Raw genomic sequence first — 17,527 nt, 5'->3', positions numbered from 1 at the left:
GCAGACAGAAAGTGTTTTTTTCAAAGAATTTTTATCAAAGAATTCTTTTATCGAAGAATCGTTTATCTACACCAGAGTGAAGCAGCAATGGGAGGATTTTTTTGTTTTTTGGGGAGCTAAAGGCTTCCCTCAATAATAAAAGTTACCTCAACAATAAAGTGAAATCAGACCCCGCTGCTTCTACTGATTAAGTCTTGCAGATAAACATGGAACAGGAGCTGCTTATTCTTGTTATCTTGTCAACAGTCGTCATGTAGCCCAGTGGCGATGTCATTGAATGTCAGTGAGCATGCCAGTTGTGTTTTGTGTGACGTGAGAGCACATTTGTGTCAAATGCATGACACACTTGAAGTGTTTTTGTTGTAGGATCACTAAGAACCTGGAGTTTCTAGGATGCACGGTTTCTAGTTAATTCTGCGGTGCTCTTCACACTGCATATGTGGATTAGTGTCGCACATTTGTAGAACAATACAGAGAAAGTGCATTGGGTGGCAAATGCCTATTGTGCATATTGTCTGTGGGCACTTTATTCATTACCCCCAGAATTTGCTGTTTTTTGAGATTGTCGCGGCCTAAATGCTTGATTTCACTAGAGCTTTTCCCAAAAATTGTGATGGAAGTTGCGGTGTTTTATAGGTGAGAAGTGAAAGTTGCTAAAAATAGTTGTAATTTCCCTCTCATTATAATTGGGGGATCGGTTGAAGAACAAGTAATTCATTAAGAAATATTACAGATCATCAACTGTCAAAATAGACTTTATTCAGCCACAACAATGTACATTACACTTGTATTCCTGAAGGAAAGACCATAAGAAAAATAAAATGTTATCCCAGCTTGAGAACAAAAATAAAGAACTGGAGTTAAACCACAGTTACAAATTTAAAGTGTGCCGTACCTCACAGCAAAGTTAATCATCACGACAAAACAAAACTCTCAGCGGATTTACTGTAACTATACTATGGAATACTATAAGTCACAGTTTTTTGTAGTTTGGTTGGTCCTGCAATTTGTCATGAGGTAAAAAAAAAAAAAAAATATATATATATATATATATATATATATATATATATATATATATATATATAAATAAATTCCATGCAGTCAGTGATGTGGTATTAGATCGGGAGCTTGGTGCACTTGCTTACCAGCAACTTGCTTACTTGAGTCGCTGGCTTATGTTAATTTAGCCTATTCAGCATCATGTTTTTTACACCATTGTGTAGCTGAATAACTGTTAGTGTACATTAACATACCAAACACCTATTCAGTTTGTTGGTCTGTGTGCAAGTGTGTAGTAGAATAACTTGCCTTTCCAGATGAAATGTCTGTTCTTGAGCTTGAATTTTGTGAAATACATTTCAAAATAAATGCGAATGCGACTTAATAGTCTTAGACTTATAGTAATGACCTATTTTTTGACTGATTCAACTTAACTTCAGAGCGTCTAATAGTCTGGAAAATATGGTATGTACATACTATTAAGAAGACCCTACAGATTTTGTGACGTTGCGACACTGATTGAAAAAATTCACGTGAATTCAAGCAATTCCGGCAAATAATGCGCAACGCTGCATCTTTGTCCCATCATTGCAACTTCCTCGCAAATTTTGGCCAATCATTATCATTTTCCCCAATCACATTCAGAGTAGTGTTCGAAAGCATACGTCAATTGTCGAACCAATGAAAATGTATTTTCACTTACACTGAAGGATATTTCGATATGTATAGGTCTTATACAAGGAGAATGAAGAAAAGAAGTCACCATAGAAGGTGTCATCCATTTATGAGGAGTGACTCAAGACAATGTGAATGTGATATTAAAAGAAAAATGTTCTCTTTTGGAGTGGTCATCACACATGGTTGAGGGTACGGGTCAGATAAATCAGGGGCACTTTGTAAGAATACACCGAGTTGTTTCATATGTAGTAGCAGAGAATTGTGGTGCCGGACTTTTTGATTTACTGTATAGGGAGCTCAATTGATGCATGGAAAGCAGAATTGCAGCAGACATAGCGGAATGATGGGATGTGGAAAGACAGCAAATGCAGGTAACAAGGAAAGACAGGAGCACCGCATGATGGCCGAGAGAAACTGTGATATTGGGACCTGTCATGAAGACAAAGGTAGTCAGGGAGACACCAGGCACAAGGCAATGAAACAAAAGGCAATGGCAGACAGTTGAAGTGACATTTCATTTTGAAAGGTAACTGGAGAACGGTTACCATGAAGGTTATAGATGCATGGGGAGGGATGCAGAAGAGAGCAAGAGCATGATAGTGAACATACACACACACAGAGCCGGCTGGCCTATAATATATACAGTTTATTATACATACAGGGCCGCACGGTGGTCGAGTGGTTAGCAATATGGCCACACATTGAGATCGGGAAGATCTGGGTTTGAATCTCCGTTGGGCATCTCTGTGTGGAGTTTGCATGTACGTATGTGGGTTTTCTCAGAGTACTCCGGTTTCCTCCCACAGTCCAAAAACATGCATGTTAGGTTAATTGGCGACTCTAAAATGTCGATAGGTATGTGAATGATTGTTTGTCTATATGTGCCCTGTGATTGGCTGGCGACCAGTCCAGGGTGTACCCCGCCTCTCATCCGAAGTCAGCTGGGGTAGGCTCCAGCATACCCGCAACCCTAGTGAGGATAAGCAGCATACTAAATGGATGGATGGATATTATACAATTTTCCAATTGAAAATGAATGGAATAGAAATTTTTTTTTGACAATTTTTTTTTCATATCGTTCAATCTCAAATAGCACAATTTTTTATAGTTTTTAACTTGCCAGTTTTAAAGCATTTGTTCTAAAAACGAAAGAAAATAGAGATTAAAAAAAAATTCAACATTGTATTGAAGAGATAGTCCGGCTTTTTCCAAGTTGTATGACATCCCCATCAGGAGTGTACTCCACCAACAGTGACTTATCTCCCCAATTGGTCCTATGATTCCAGTTCTGGTCGGAGATCCATGACGAGGAACGTAGTTTCGTGTAGTTGCTGGGGCCATTTAGGTGAAGAGTTGGTTTCTCAGTATGCGTTCAAAAGAGTAATACATTTGCGTCACAGAAAAACCTCCTGGAAAAAATCCGAACTCACAAAACACTCCCCATGCACACTGTCGCCTGTGCATTCATGTGTGTGTGATCAAGACACTCGCATCTTCTTACGCTGTGGAACACATATGTAAACAAGATGGCTGCAAGATGACTGGAGAACATCGGTTGTCATGGCAACATGGCCGCTGCTTAATCGTATCACTGCACTTTTCTTCTGCTTGTCCAGAAGAGCGACACAACATGTAGACACAATGGCCAGAAGTTCCCATGGTAACCATGTGTTTTCTTATTTGTGTGTGTGTGTGTGTGTGTGTGTGTGTGTTTGCAGGTGTGGCAGAGCAGTTTGCCATCGCCGAGGCTAAGCTGAGGGCCTGGTCGTCAGTAGATGGAGACGAGTCCAATGATGACTCATACGATGAAGACTTTCTGCCTGCCAACGAGCCTACCACACAGAGCACAGGTATGCACACACGCACACACCTATTTGAAATGTATTTTTTTCATATTGTCCCTTTGCTCCAGATAACACTCTTCCATGTCCATCCAGCTCTCTCTCTGCGTCATTCTGTCCCACTGCCCCAGTTTTCATCTGATTTTTTTTGTTCCTCTCTGTAATTTGATATCCTCTTGCAACTTTAATATGATTTCCTTTGCTGGAGAGGTAGTGTGTGTCAGATGGTGGTGTGTGGCCATGGCTATGTGTGTGTGTGTGTGTGTGTATTTATCAGAGCTTTCATCTTGATTACATCCAGCCACCAATAACTGCAGGTCATAACACCTAACTCATTGTGGGCCATGTATCTTGCTAGAGAAATCTGTGGCCTCGTACCCTGTGGTCATTCACTGATGGCTGTTGCTGATTTATCAAGTCTGCACGGAACCTTAAGGGGAGTCACTGTTATACCTCATTCAGAAGTCATATTTTTTATCTGCAGTCAGCCCTCGCTACATCGCGGTTCGAACATCACTCCCTCACTCTGTTGCCGTTTTTCAAAAATGTATAAATTAATTCATGATTGCTGTTTCATGATTGACTATGGTCTATTATTTGTCAATATACTATAACAGCCAAGTCATATGTACTATTCTGGTCACTAATGTTACATTAATGGGACATTGTCTTACATTACATAACCTCAACTTGCAGCCATGGATGCAGAGTCCGACATGAGAGTGAAAAAAAGTTATCCTCCCATTCCGTGTGGAAGTGGTACGTTTTGGCATCTTACTTTGTCCTTCTTACCCACTGCGTTTCAAACCAATTCTTAAGTTTAGAATAAATGAATTGGAGGCTAACTAGTTACATCGACAGATTGCAGTGTTTAAAGCAACGGTTGTCTCTTGTGTGACTTCAGAGATCCCGTAGCCTGTGCACAAGAGTTGTGCTAGTGGTGCTAACAACAACAAAGCCATCAGTAGTGTACGTCTATGCCAGATTCATGTCAGACTGGCGGTCCTGTTTATCAATCAAATGACAAATGTCATCGTGAGGATGGATGATCTTTTTTTTTTTTTTAATGCCTTGCGATCAACCCACATTATATTTGAGATACTACTGTAACCTAGGTCTCATGTAGTTAATTTAGTTAGTTCACCCAGTTGCAGGCCTGTGTCGTTGCTTGGGTGCAGTGAGGCCTACAAACCAAAATGGCCATTTCACACAAGAAGAGCACAAAATAAAAGCATGTGCACAATAAGTCAGTGGGTACTCACGAATCCTTATGAGTGGTTAGGGATACCGGATAACGTGTGGATATGCAGTCTTCAGATGCTCTCTTTGATGTTAGCACACTTAGCATCCAACAGCAAAGCAAGGCAATGCAGGCCCAGTCCAGAAACATATCCGCAATACAGCAAACAGCAGGGCAAGAACACAGTACAGCAGAACAGCAGGGCCTATCCACCGGGAAAGCATTGTCTCCTTAAGCACATAAACTCAATTGAGCTACCATGAAACACTACATCATGTCGCATTAGCATTAGCTTTAGCTGGCACATCACAATGCTAAAGTATGATACCATGTGCGATTGCCAGGCTAACTAGCGATTGCTGAATTGCATTACATTTCCATACTTTTAAGCTACAACAAGTAGTTACAGCATATATTCACCTTTTGCAGTTCACAAGTTAATATCAGGACCACGAGTAGTCGACCTTTGATGATAAACTTATTTGTTACTACTTAACGATGTCTAGTTGTGCACTCTCCCGACGATAACGTCTCCCTACTTCCCGCTCCATCTGTCTAACCTGCACTTTCTCTTAGTTCCACCTCCAACACTCTGGATTGGCTGTCACATTTAAAGAGACCCAATAACAATACAGACATGAAATGACTGACAGACTGCTACTAACAAGTTAGATTGACAATTAATACATGTTGCACATCAACCACACTTTCAAATAAAAGATATCACAAACGACCATAATTGTTATTTATTTAACTATTAAACTGTAAATAGCTTAACTTATTAAACTGTACATATGAGATTTATATCTTTGAACCAATTTGAATATTATGAACGCTTTTTTTAATGCATTGTCACATTAAGTAACTTGCTATCACTGTATACAACAAGAAGAAACTTTCTCTGTGCTAACTGTGAGTTATTACAGTATATCTCATTATCGCTTATTGTGTTTATTATATTATTTAATACGACGTCTGAAGGGCTCTAGTAATGTTGCCCTGAAACAGGAACTTTCAGGAAACAGGAAGCTAAGCTACAATTATCCAACTAGCTTCTCATCGTCGAACTACAAATGTGACTTTTTACCACAGTGACTTTGTTTTTTTAAAACAATGCAATGCAGTTAGTTCGGAGCTTGTTTTCGTCCCACGGGAAAGTTGATATCACATTCATGGGGTACGTACTAACTTTTTCAAGTGTCATTGAACATATTTGCTGGCTGGTTGTCATTATTATTATTGTGCCTTGTCCTCTAAAGACTATTTGTGTGTGGTTGTTTAATGAACATAAACATATAGTGTGTCCAACCTTATGATGGTGATACTATCACAGGGTCTCCGAGCTCGCCAGCTGATTTTGAGTAGCTCACAAAGGGTCAAAGAATATTTGCTTCAGCTCTTAGTAGTTTTTTTTAATTATAACAGTTCTATTCGGACTTTATGCCTTTACATAATGACAAATGAGCACAAAATAGCATAAAGACGATGCCCACAATGTTTGAGTGGAGATCTGCTTGGTAAATAAAGTAGCGTATAATTTAAATGTTGCCAGTCATAACAATAACAATAAAACACAAATGCTTGACAGCTGTAATAGTGATGAAAGTTGGAGACCCGTCCAACCTGGACACAGAATTTATTCTCTTTTAAGTTAAGCAGGGCAGATTCTATTTAATAAATAGAAATATTATTTTATTCTGATAATTTTGTTATCTTGAAATAAAAAGTAAATATAATGTATTTGTCTTACTCTACCTCATGCAACAAATTAAATTCAGGTTCAGGTTCATTTTTTAATAATTAGCTATTTACCAGGGGCCATTGGAGTTGTCTAACAGAGGCCCATCATAAATTGAAAAATGTACAGTTAAGTCATGTGATCGGTATTGGCCGATCTTACTCATGGATGATTGGTATTGGAATCGGCAGCATAAAACCCTGATCGGAGCATCCCTGGTACCTATACATTTTGTACTTGTGTGTTTGATAAGTGTGTGAGGCTTATTGTAGGGCTTAGAGTGTCAAAAAAGGAGTGTCTCGAAAAGTACCAACAGGAAGTCTTCTAGTTATCACTTGTTTCTCTTTCCTGTTTTGAATGATTCAATTGTGAATTGTGATTCCTTGTAGACGTGCCATCGTATTCTCCCTACTTAAAAGACCTGATCCACAACCAGCTTTGTCAACACCTGGGCCTGCGTGGGCTGTGCTGCGAAGGAGGGGACGACGGAGGTCGAGACCGAGGGGGCAGCGGCGACCCGTCTCCCACAGCGGGCTCGCCAGACACTTTGTGCTCTAGCCTGTGCAGCCTGGACGAGCACCACCCGCTGCTGCGTGACCTGAGCGGCCCCCGTGGTGGCCACAACAATGCCGCAGAGCTCGCCGCGAAGATCCTGTCAGCGCTGCAGGGAGGGGAGGAGCTTCTTCTGGCTCGACTTCAGAGGGTCGGGCAGACAGGGCCCGGCAGGGGGGATTGTGGATTCCACACCCTTGGCGGGAATGGGCGGGGTATTGGGCCTCGTGGTGGCCAGGCGTCCCCTTCCTACTCTATGTCTTACTCTGAGACATACCTGTCCCCTGGGGAGGATGATGACACCCCCTGTAAGGACTTGTGCCAGGTGGAGGCCAACGCGGAGGGGTTTCCACCTGATTATGACCCCCGTAGGAGGCTTTCTGACGTGGCTTCCTCTGGAGTTGTTTCGCTTGATGAGGATGAAGAGGAGGAAGAAGAAGCCAACCAATGACTCCTCTCACCTCAATGTTCCTTCCTCTGCTCATTGAGGTGCCTCCCATCCACCATGACACCTAAAAAGTTGCGTTATTTATTCATTTGTCTTTGCCTTACTTCCAACAACATCCTTGCAGTTTTGTTTTGCAGTATCTTCATCAACTTGATTTTTTGCAAGCGTCTAAACAATCTTTTTATCTGTGTGCAACGAGGAGTCGCTCAGTTGAAGCCTTGGGTTTGATGCTCACAGTTCCACCTTACCTGTGCTGCAAACTCCATAAATGAACATGAAGACAGAATGACTTAGTCCAGAACCCTTTTTCTCTTTGCATGTATTTTGCAAGTGCTGACAATGATGGTCAGACCTGAGCACGGTTTGTAATCTCAGCTCTTCTGTATGACCCCCAAACCCCGGCCAGTCCTCCTTATCCCCTAAGCATCTCCCCACCGGAGAAGCTCCTCCACCCCACCGACCCTTTGCAAGAGACAAACTAGAGCATCCTTTTAGGCATGGCTTGCTGAGTATGCCAAACTCTTTATTCCTGTCACTACCAATTACAGTGGAACCTCCAAAGTGGAACACCCAACATTTCAACTGGAATTTTCTAGAAAATGCCTGAAAACGCAAAACTAATTGTCAGCTTAGTGAGCCTTTAGAGTTAAATCCACGGGGGTGTTTTACTCTTTCTGTGGCTTTTTGTGTTTCTTGGAAACCACCCAAGAGGAATATTGTAATAATAAGCATATACAGTGGACCCCGCTCATGTTGACAACCTATCTATGTCGACCAACTCATCAAGTCTTGCTCCCCTGTGTTCTTCTTACGAAAAAGCTAAAAAGTGCCAGCTTAAGTTGACACTTAAGTTGGATTCTACCACAGCAACTAGCAAAATTATTATTTTTTGTTTGTAAGCCACCGGAAGAAAGATTTGCACATGTAAAAAGGGGTTGAGCTGAGCAATGTTTTTATGTGCAGTAGTAAAATTTGAGCCTTGTGCGCATGGGGCTTGCGGACCTCCACTTTGAGTCTGTGTGGACTTCAGCATACGTTCCGCGTAGGTTCAGCCTGAGTATGTTTGGGCCTTTACAGTGGAACTTCGGTTAGCATATGCCTCCGTTAGTTTTTTAGTTTACCTTGAAAAGTTACGCCTAAATTTTGACCCTTGTTTGCATAAATTTTCTGGCTAGCGTACAATATGGCGCACGTCTTGTCGTGTTATTAAAGTCCAACTGTGTTTGTAACTTATTTTAATCACAAATCGTCCTTGTTAGCTGCCTATTAGCTTGCTAACAAAGTGGAAACTGGAACCGGAAGTCAACTCTGTCGCCCGTCTTATAGGGTTGCCAAACGGAATCGTCTATTTAAAAATGAAAGTACGCGTACCGTACTGAGTTGACAAGTAACGCACTTTGTCCATTGCTACAGTGAGAATTGAATTTGTCTGTAAAATGTGGAGTCGGTTGACGACAGCTTGTCACAGGCTGAGCCTATCGTTGCCAGCGTGTCTGATCGCTCACCTGTCAATCTCATCGCCTTTCGACTTTCCTGGCAACTTTGTTTACACCCTTGGCCGGGCTCTCACTCTGCCTCATCGGTGGAAGCTAGCTAGCGAGTTCTCCGCCCAGCCTCTGGTCTTCGAAATCCAAATGTGACTTTTTTTTTGTGACATGTTGTCTGTAAAACAAACAAGCATTGTGGTTAGTTTGGAGCTCATTTTGTCTCACGGGGAAGCTAAGTGGCTATCACGTTCATAAGGTACGTACTAACTTACTTTGTGAAAGTGTCTTTTAAACTTAAACATGTAGTTTGTCTGGCTTTAAGATAGTGATGCTATCACAGGGGTCTCAAACAGGTAGCTTGTGAGCTAGCAATAGCTTGCTAGCTGATGTTGAGGAGCAAAGAATATTTGCTTCAACTCTTAGTATTTTATAAGTGTTCAGTTCAGACATGATGCTTGTATTTAATGACAAATGACCACAGAATAGCATAAAGACGATGACCACACTGTTTGAGTGGAGATTTGCTTTTTAAATAAAGTACAATTTAAATATTCCAGGCACATAAAGCACAAAAAGTTCACCTCTCTTTTCTTTTTGTCAAAGTAGCTTTAATAGTGCTGGAAGTTGGTCATAAACTTGGACACTATGTTTAAGTTAAGCAAGACAGATTTCTACTTGTATAAGAAAGATACTTAAATTGTTATTTTATTCTGTTAATTGTGTTAGTTTGAACTAAAAAAAATATATATTATTGAACAATTTCCCATCTATTCATATTACTCTAATACATGCATCAAATCAAATTAAATTTTCAGTTTCGTGTCAAATAGTACAAAAGTCGTTTCACATGGTAAACAAACAACAACAAAAAAACAGTCAGGTCGGTTGGACCTGCCGACAAGGTGTCCCTTATTTATTTTTGTGAGAGTTGGCAACCCTACCTGTCTATGATGTCATCAGAGGTTGACTCTGTAGTTGTTTACTAACTAACACAGTTACGCCGCAAGTCTGTGCTGTTCTTATTGGTCACGGCTGCAAAATAAAACACAATGGAGCCAAAGAAAGTTGCAAGTGCCAGCATTTTGATAAAGGTGAGAAACACTACTGAATTGAAGAAATAACTCATAGCAAAATACCAAAGCGGTGTCCCTGTTGATCTCGCTGCCACGTCGTCTTTGTCAACACTCATGTCGTCAGTGAAGCTAAAAGTGACGATAAATGTTCATTCGTCTCTTTCATGCATCATTTATATGTATTTCTATGCATGTGCATTTTTTTCTGTATATAAAACTATAATTGTAAAACAATAATCAAATGTTTAGTGTTAACATTTTTGGGTGTCCATAAGGGATTACATGGATTTACATGATTTCCTATGGAAAAAATGGATTGAGTTACAGTACGTTTCGGTTCTAGTCGAACTTTTGGAAACGGCTTAATGACTCTAACGTTCCATTTCTATTTGAGTTTTATTTAATTTGGCTAAACGGTGTTAATAGTTGGTTCACTTCTTACACTCGTGTGGTAGTTATGCATGTTGAACTTCTAATTAAAACATGGCAGAATGGAGGCTTTATGATGACAAAATGGAAAAAAAATGTTTTGAATTTTCGCTTCACTCAACTCATGTCAAACTGATTGTGTTCGACTTTGGAGGTTCCACTATCTGAGCAAATGCTGGAATGTCTTTAAAGTGACAGGACATTGATATATTCTAAAGTGACAATGTTTAAAAAAAGAAACAAATAGGGTTTGTCAGAAATAATATGACTGAAATGAAATGCTTTTATTGTACTGTTTTTCTATCACACAATGGTTGTTGATATTATATTCCTATCGGCATTATGATTGATGGATATTTGCCATAATAATCAACGCTACTGGAATTCTGTGGATTCCTGCATGGAGGACAAGAACTTTTTGATGTCTTAAACACACACACACACACACACTCAGCAGCAGTGACAACAAAAACACAAAGCGAATGACACATGCTGAAAAAGACAGAAAAGTGAATGTTTTCTTTTCTTGAAGAGCCGAGGTGGAGATTTTCTATATTTTTGTATGCGTTGTCTTGCTTTGATCTCTATGCCTCCATGGCGTGCCGGTGTATGTGGTTTCTTGCACGAAGCTATAATGTGGCTGTACATTTATCCTTTTCTTCGTTATCACTGTGTGATATAGTCTACTTGGAAAAAAAACAACTTATGTGAAAACATATTTCTTTCAATTATGTTAAGAGGATGCTGTCAGGGTTCCCACATGTTCTGGGAAATCTGGAAAATGATTGACCAATTTTCCAGTCATGGAACATGAGAAAAAAGGTCCAATTTTATCCCTGCCTTGTGCATGCAAACGGCTTAAAAAAATGTCTCTTGTCACCTTATCTTTTGGACAACATTAAGGCGCTTCACCGCCTCCAGCCGGCACAGCGCCCCACGTGACGCTACCAGCCAATCAGATTTGCATTTCTGCTTAGAGCAGTTCTAAGCTGACTCTTCAAACCCCGATTTAGCGCCTATAGACTAGCAACTGTAAGTATGTAGCGGCTAAAAATGTCCTGGATAATAATTTCAGGGAACGAGTGGGAACTCTGCACTGTAACACAGTCCGTTACGGTTTGACATCAGACATAGGTCTTATTTGCTGACATTTTGAAATGCTTGTTTAAATGCTGTTAATGACTTCTGAAAAGCTTTTGCCTTTGAAAATATTCTTTCAACTCTCTGTTCTCATGTTTGCAAAAGGGCATGGTTCTGTGATTCATGTAGGAGATCTGTTCAGGTTCTCCCAGAGGGACTGTCATTCATACAACTCAGGAATTCCCATTACACCACCGCATCAGCATGCATAACACCAATCACCTCTCCTCCTACCTGTGTCTTCATGTTTGTGATTCTGGGCTTGTATGTCTGCGGGAAAGCCTTACATACTTGTTTTCTGCAACGAATTTCAGCACAGACTTGGCCCCATTGCCCTGATTTTAGTTGCTTACGGAATCCTCAAAATGTGAGTCTACGTGATTGTGTATGTGGATGTGATGTATTGTACGATGTCAGCAAGCTCCTCAAGCTTGCAGTTGAATCCGACACCCCTCCAATGCAGCCATTCCCTTTAAACGATGTCTGGCATTGCTGACCTGAGCCCCATTAGAGGTTCAACTTTTACTGGTGCTGGAGAATACAAATAAGGACAGCATGGTGTACATTGGAACCCGTTTAAGTTCACCCCGTTTATGTCGACAGACCATCGCAACCAGTGATGTGCGGTGAGGTTCATGGCTGGTGAGGCACTGACGCCTTTGGAGTTTTTTTTATGTTAATACAGGTTACTCATTAAGAAGACGAGAAATAATTTAAGAATAATTGAATTTGTTTTCCATCCATCCATCTTCTTTGCCGCTCATTCTCATTAGGGTCGCGGGTATCCTATCCCAGCCGACTTTGGGCGAGAGACTGGGTACACCTTGGACTGGACGCCAGCCCATTGCAGGGCACATATAGACAATCATTGACACTCTTATTTATTTTTTATTAACTGAAAAATATTTGTGGTCTTACCTTTTCTTTGCACACACACACACACACACACACATATATATATATATATATATATATATATATATATATATAAAAAATCCTCCATCTTGGCAGTCAAATTCATTCATTCATTTAGCAAAGCCTAAAATATCTTTAATGCATTTGATTTGCTGCTTTCCAGCTGGTGCTGCAGCTGTCAAAAAAATGCTAGCTTTTCCATGCTATGGAAGGATGATGGCAGTGACAAGCACCTTCCAGCTTATGCACGCCCCCACCACTTCAAGGTTAGGTGGAGTACTGCAGCGCCTCCATGTATGACATTTCCCTGTACTTTATTGTCTGATTACCAAGAATAATGATGCCATACTTACGGTAGGCGGGGCTTGCACACCAAGCCGAGAAGAGACCCTCACAGCAGCCTCATCTTAGGTTTCTGCCCTGTAGTTGATCAGGAAAAGAGCAAATTCAGTCATTTTAAAATGAGAAAATCTTTCAAACAATGGTAATCATACAGAAAATAAATTTATAATACAGGTCAGTTCACAAATATTAATATTTATTTGATGTCATCATTATCAGTCATTAGACATTGAAGTTTTTTTTTTATTATTAAAGTGCCCACTTAAGTCGACGTCGACATACATGGTCGACCGCTTTTGTCGATATAAAATATGACAGCCAAAAAGGTAATTTCTATGAAAAATCGGTCCGTTCATGTTTACATGTGTGTTAGCATTGTATAAATTCATTATGGCTGAGATTTGTGGTTATTAAAATGGAACTGCCACTTACCTTCAAATATTCAGCTTAGGAACAAAGGTTCTTTCTTCTTTCGAGATTTTAGATTTTGTCTCCCTTTCTGCAACCACCAATATATACAATTTGCACAAACGGAGTAAACCGATGCCAACAAAGCGCAATAGGTTCAAAATCCTTTATTATCACCCATTCTTCTTATATCGTTGGTGAAAGTCGCAAGTAAATGTGCAGTCAATGGCAATATTCACTTATGTCAACAACCGCTTATGTCAGCCAATCAGATGGATGTTGACTGAAACGGGTTTCACTGTACAATGTCGCTAGAGTTGTTGGATTGAGGGCAGAAAATGAGCTGAACATGAGGACATACAGTAGGAGAGTTGTAGAGGACAGCGACAACTCAGGGGGAAACACTGAAGCTGTGCCTTTCATTCGTCACATCATCATTCACATCATTTTTTGAAAAACAGTGAAAACAATGTCAGCTGCCTGGGGTGTTAAACACCAAATATGCTGTTGCATCTCCTTGCAGCTGTAGGACATCGTCGTCCTTTTGGGTGACATTAAAAGTCAGCTGATGTTGGCGATGTTTGTTCAGACGTGGTGTTGTGAACGCATCACTGGCCGCCCCTGCTTCTTTCTATTTGTCAACTGACTTTGTCCAGCGCATTCTGTCTGTCTGTCAGAGTGCCCCTATCCTTGTCCAAGGTGCTGTGTGTGTATGTGACAGACAGAGAGGAGGGTAGGGTATGTCGATACTTTGTATTTTTTCTGTCTCATTCATTATACATACACACACTGACATGTAAGTATTTGTCCTTACAGTGAACACACACACACACACACACACACACACACCAACACGCAGACAGCCTGATGAATGTCTCCTCTAGCTGTCTCTACCATTTCCTGCTGTCTCATCATCTCCCTTCCTACCACCACTCGATGTTTGCATCCTTACAGTACATCTCTACCTCCACTCCATTCGTTTCCATCCTCCTCTATCCTTGCCCACATGCAGCTCATAGTGGAACTGTGAGGACTTAACTTTGCTGACAAAAAAAATTGCCTGCCACTCTTAAAAACACACCAAAACAATTGATGTGTCTGTCTTTTTCACCCTCGGGTCTTTTTTAAATTCTTCTCTCTCTTGTCTGAAGTTGCTTTCACACTAACATCATTTGCTTCAGTTGACTCAAAGTAACGTATTTTATGGACTGTAAGTCGCAGTTTTTTTTTTATAGTTTGGTTGGTTTTGCAATTTATAGTCAGGTGTGACTTATAAATCCCTCAAGGGAAAATCTGCTGCTAGCTTCAAAATAGATTGGAAACTATACACGTTATTTCAGTTAATTAGAGGTACAATTTATTAATACTTGCATGCAAGGAGACAAATGAATACAATCTGAACAGACGGCTTCTAGAGAAAATGTCTTACTATTTACGTCAAACCACATATGCGAGGAGAGGGGTGATTTCCTCCTCCAGCCACACGCCTAGACACTCAAGACTAGGTGAATCAGGTGATGAGCATGTGGAGGACTTGCTTGGGAGACAGGAGGCCTCGAGCAGATAATCTTAGCAAGTCAGTGTGACATTAATGTGTATCTTAGCAGAAATACACACACACATACATATATGTATATATATACATACATATATATATACATATATATATACATACATATATAGTCAAAACAAATGGAATAATGGACATCAAATGTTATAAATGCAATGATAGTCCATATTTTCCAGACAATATCATAATTTAACATGTTTTAAATGTTAATTTGTACTGACTGATATGAATCAGGGAGTAAACATTACCGTTGACTGCCGTGAAAGCGCGCTGTAGACTTGTGACAACAGTGACGTGGGATGAGAACGGGAGCTTGGTGAATTTCCTTATCGGTAACTTGCTTGTTATGTTAATTTAGCCTGTTCATTCTCCCAGATATGTTTTTTGTGCTATTGTGGAGGTGAATAACTGTTAATGTGTTATGTTAACATACCGGACACCTATTCAGCCTGTTGCTCTTTGTGCTGTGTGCAAACTTGCCTTTCCTGATTAAATACCTGTTCTTAAATTTCTAAATAAATGGAACCTATAGTCTTTTGCGACGTATATGTTTTGTTCCTCTCTTTGATGCATTTTTGACCGATGCGAGTTATACTCTGTTTGTTTCCTCCTTAGTAAAGTTCACTGAAGCGCATGTGATGGTAACTGAGGTAAATGGAGGTGATCTCAGTATGGTTCCAAACAAACTTGAGACGATCTGGTGTGAAAGCAACCCAACTGACAAGTGAACCAATCAGGTAAGGCCCTAAGAAGAATAAAAAATTTTTCTACTGAGGGCCCCATACAGAAAACAAAAGCGGAGGGGCCACATTGATACATTTTGTGCATTAAAGATGCTCAAACCAATCTAATGTAAGTCAATACATGCTAAGCTATCTGACTAAAGCATCAACATCTTAGCTTTGTGTTATACTTGACAAAGCAAATTTGTGTAACAATTGATTAACATATCTCATTATTGAATACAATTTTGAATTTTTTTTTAATGTGCCAGGGGCCAACAAAAATATCAGAAAATGGCCCCTGGTGTGCTTTTTGGACAACTTTGCCCAAAACGGTACAACGAACTCTTAATGAAGGATCTCAGTTGCCAACAAAGAAATATTTTGCTATGTTGTTCTTATTATTATTAGTTTTTGAACGTAATACCTTCTTTATATTCATGTGTCCACGACTGACCAATGAGAAAAGAGAGTGTGACAGTGTGAACAGGAAACGTGGAAACGTGGAAAACGCTCAGACACATCAACAGATTGGGACCAGAGAAAGCAAAGTATTGAAACGTTCCTTAAAAGCAATGTGGGAAGTGAAGTCCTGATGAAGTTATTTCTTTCATCCTCTCACTACACACCTTCATCTCCCTCTGAAATCTCACCCTGCCTGTTACTTTTTCCACCTTTTAATTCTTTGCTTCCTATTTTGGCTGAATGTAATCACATGAATATTTCTACTTTGGATTTGATAATAATAATTATCTTGATTGTTGCATCTGCTCTGATTTCCAGTTAATAAAAATATTATTGTTCTTTGCAAAAAATAAATAAAGCTGTTGTGATTATTTTGATACAGTATATGGAATGCAGGCCGATTGTTCACATAAAGTCGCTGACTCAGCATACAGCTGGCTTGGGATTCATTTCCACTCGATTCCCCGATCACAAAATCAAATTGACCTGGGCGTATCTTGCCACATGCTTTGAAGTCCGCTGGGATTAGGGTTGGGCATCGTTTGAATTTGAACAATGCGATCCTTCCATCTTCGATTCTGATTCCTCGTTTCGATTCAGGTTCGTAACGATTCTCGATTTCAATGCTTTCAAGAGGCATGGTCATAACAGTTTGCACGGTTTGAATGAGGGTGCTAACCGGAATTCTTTTTGGATGAAATGTCTGAACTTTTCCATGAATAGTTTTAATGATATGAATTTTTTTTTATCAACATTACTATGAATTTCTTACAGGGCTATTTTCAACCATATAAATATCAAATCATTCAACTTGAATATAAATGTTATAAAGTTTCTTTTTACAGGACTAAACTTTCACAAAAGATGTTTACTTTTGAAAAGTAGCATACTTTGTTTGCTGCTTCAAAGTTGGTGTAAGCTATTTTTTATGAGACCCTTATTCTGTTAACACAAGTAAACACGATATAGTCCAAAGTGCTCTTATTTTGAAGGCCGGAAGTGTGTTGCGTTAAATGAGAAGGACCCTTGACTATACAGAGATGGAATGTGCACATGATAAACTTGCCTAGCCGTAGCGTCCATCCTTTATTTACACCAAACTTCCACATCAGCTATCATCCTGAAACCCTGGGTTACGTTGGCATGAGACTGACATCTTTTATTGTTTGACTTCCCTGATTCTGATTGCTTAGAGGAAGTCTGGCTGTTGGAGTTGCTGACTCCTGGCCAGCAAGAGAAAAATGTGCTCATATGTCAACGACATGTCACACAATGGCCAATACAAAGCTGAACTATCCGCTGAACTGTTGCTGAAGTCCAACACCTTTCCGACGTTTCTTGGTCGTGTTGAAGAGTCAGGAGAGCAAGCTTTAAGTAACAATTGATCAATGTGTTTATTTTGTGTAAGTAATCGGACAAAAGGGGTTCGTCAACTGTCCGGAAGTCCTCGGGAGCGCTTGGGAGTGTGACCAAGTGCTCA

At 40.1% G+C, this 17,527-nt stretch overlaps 1 protein-coding gene across 2 annotated transcripts in view; it reads left to right on the top strand.

The window, feature by feature from the left end:
* The window catches only part of fam131ab (family with sequence similarity 131 member Ab), a 31,442-nt gene extending 16,048 nt beyond the window's left edge, over window positions 1–15,394 (top strand). For both annotated transcript variants that reach the window (XM_054794906.1, XM_054794905.1), the window contains exons 4-5: window positions 3,396–3,527; window positions 6,886–15,394. In XM_054794906.1, coding sequence (XP_054650881.1) covers window positions 3,396–3,527; window positions 6,886–7,499 — 746 coding nt within the window. In that variant the 3' untranslated portion in view covers window positions 7,500–15,394. The remainder of the gene's footprint in view (window positions 1–3,395; window positions 3,528–6,885) is intronic.
* Window positions 15,395–17,527: the final 2,133 nt, after the last annotated feature.

The sequence above is a fragment of the Dunckerocampus dactyliophorus genome, chromosome 12, assembly GCF_027744805.1.
Source record: "Dunckerocampus dactyliophorus isolate RoL2022-P2 chromosome 12, RoL_Ddac_1.1, whole genome shotgun sequence".
Taxonomy (NCBI): Eukaryota; Metazoa; Chordata; class Actinopteri; order Syngnathiformes; family Syngnathidae; genus Dunckerocampus; species Dunckerocampus dactyliophorus.
The sequence above is the reverse complement of the archived record's forward strand: the minus strand, read 5'-3'. Positions and strand labels throughout refer to the sequence as shown.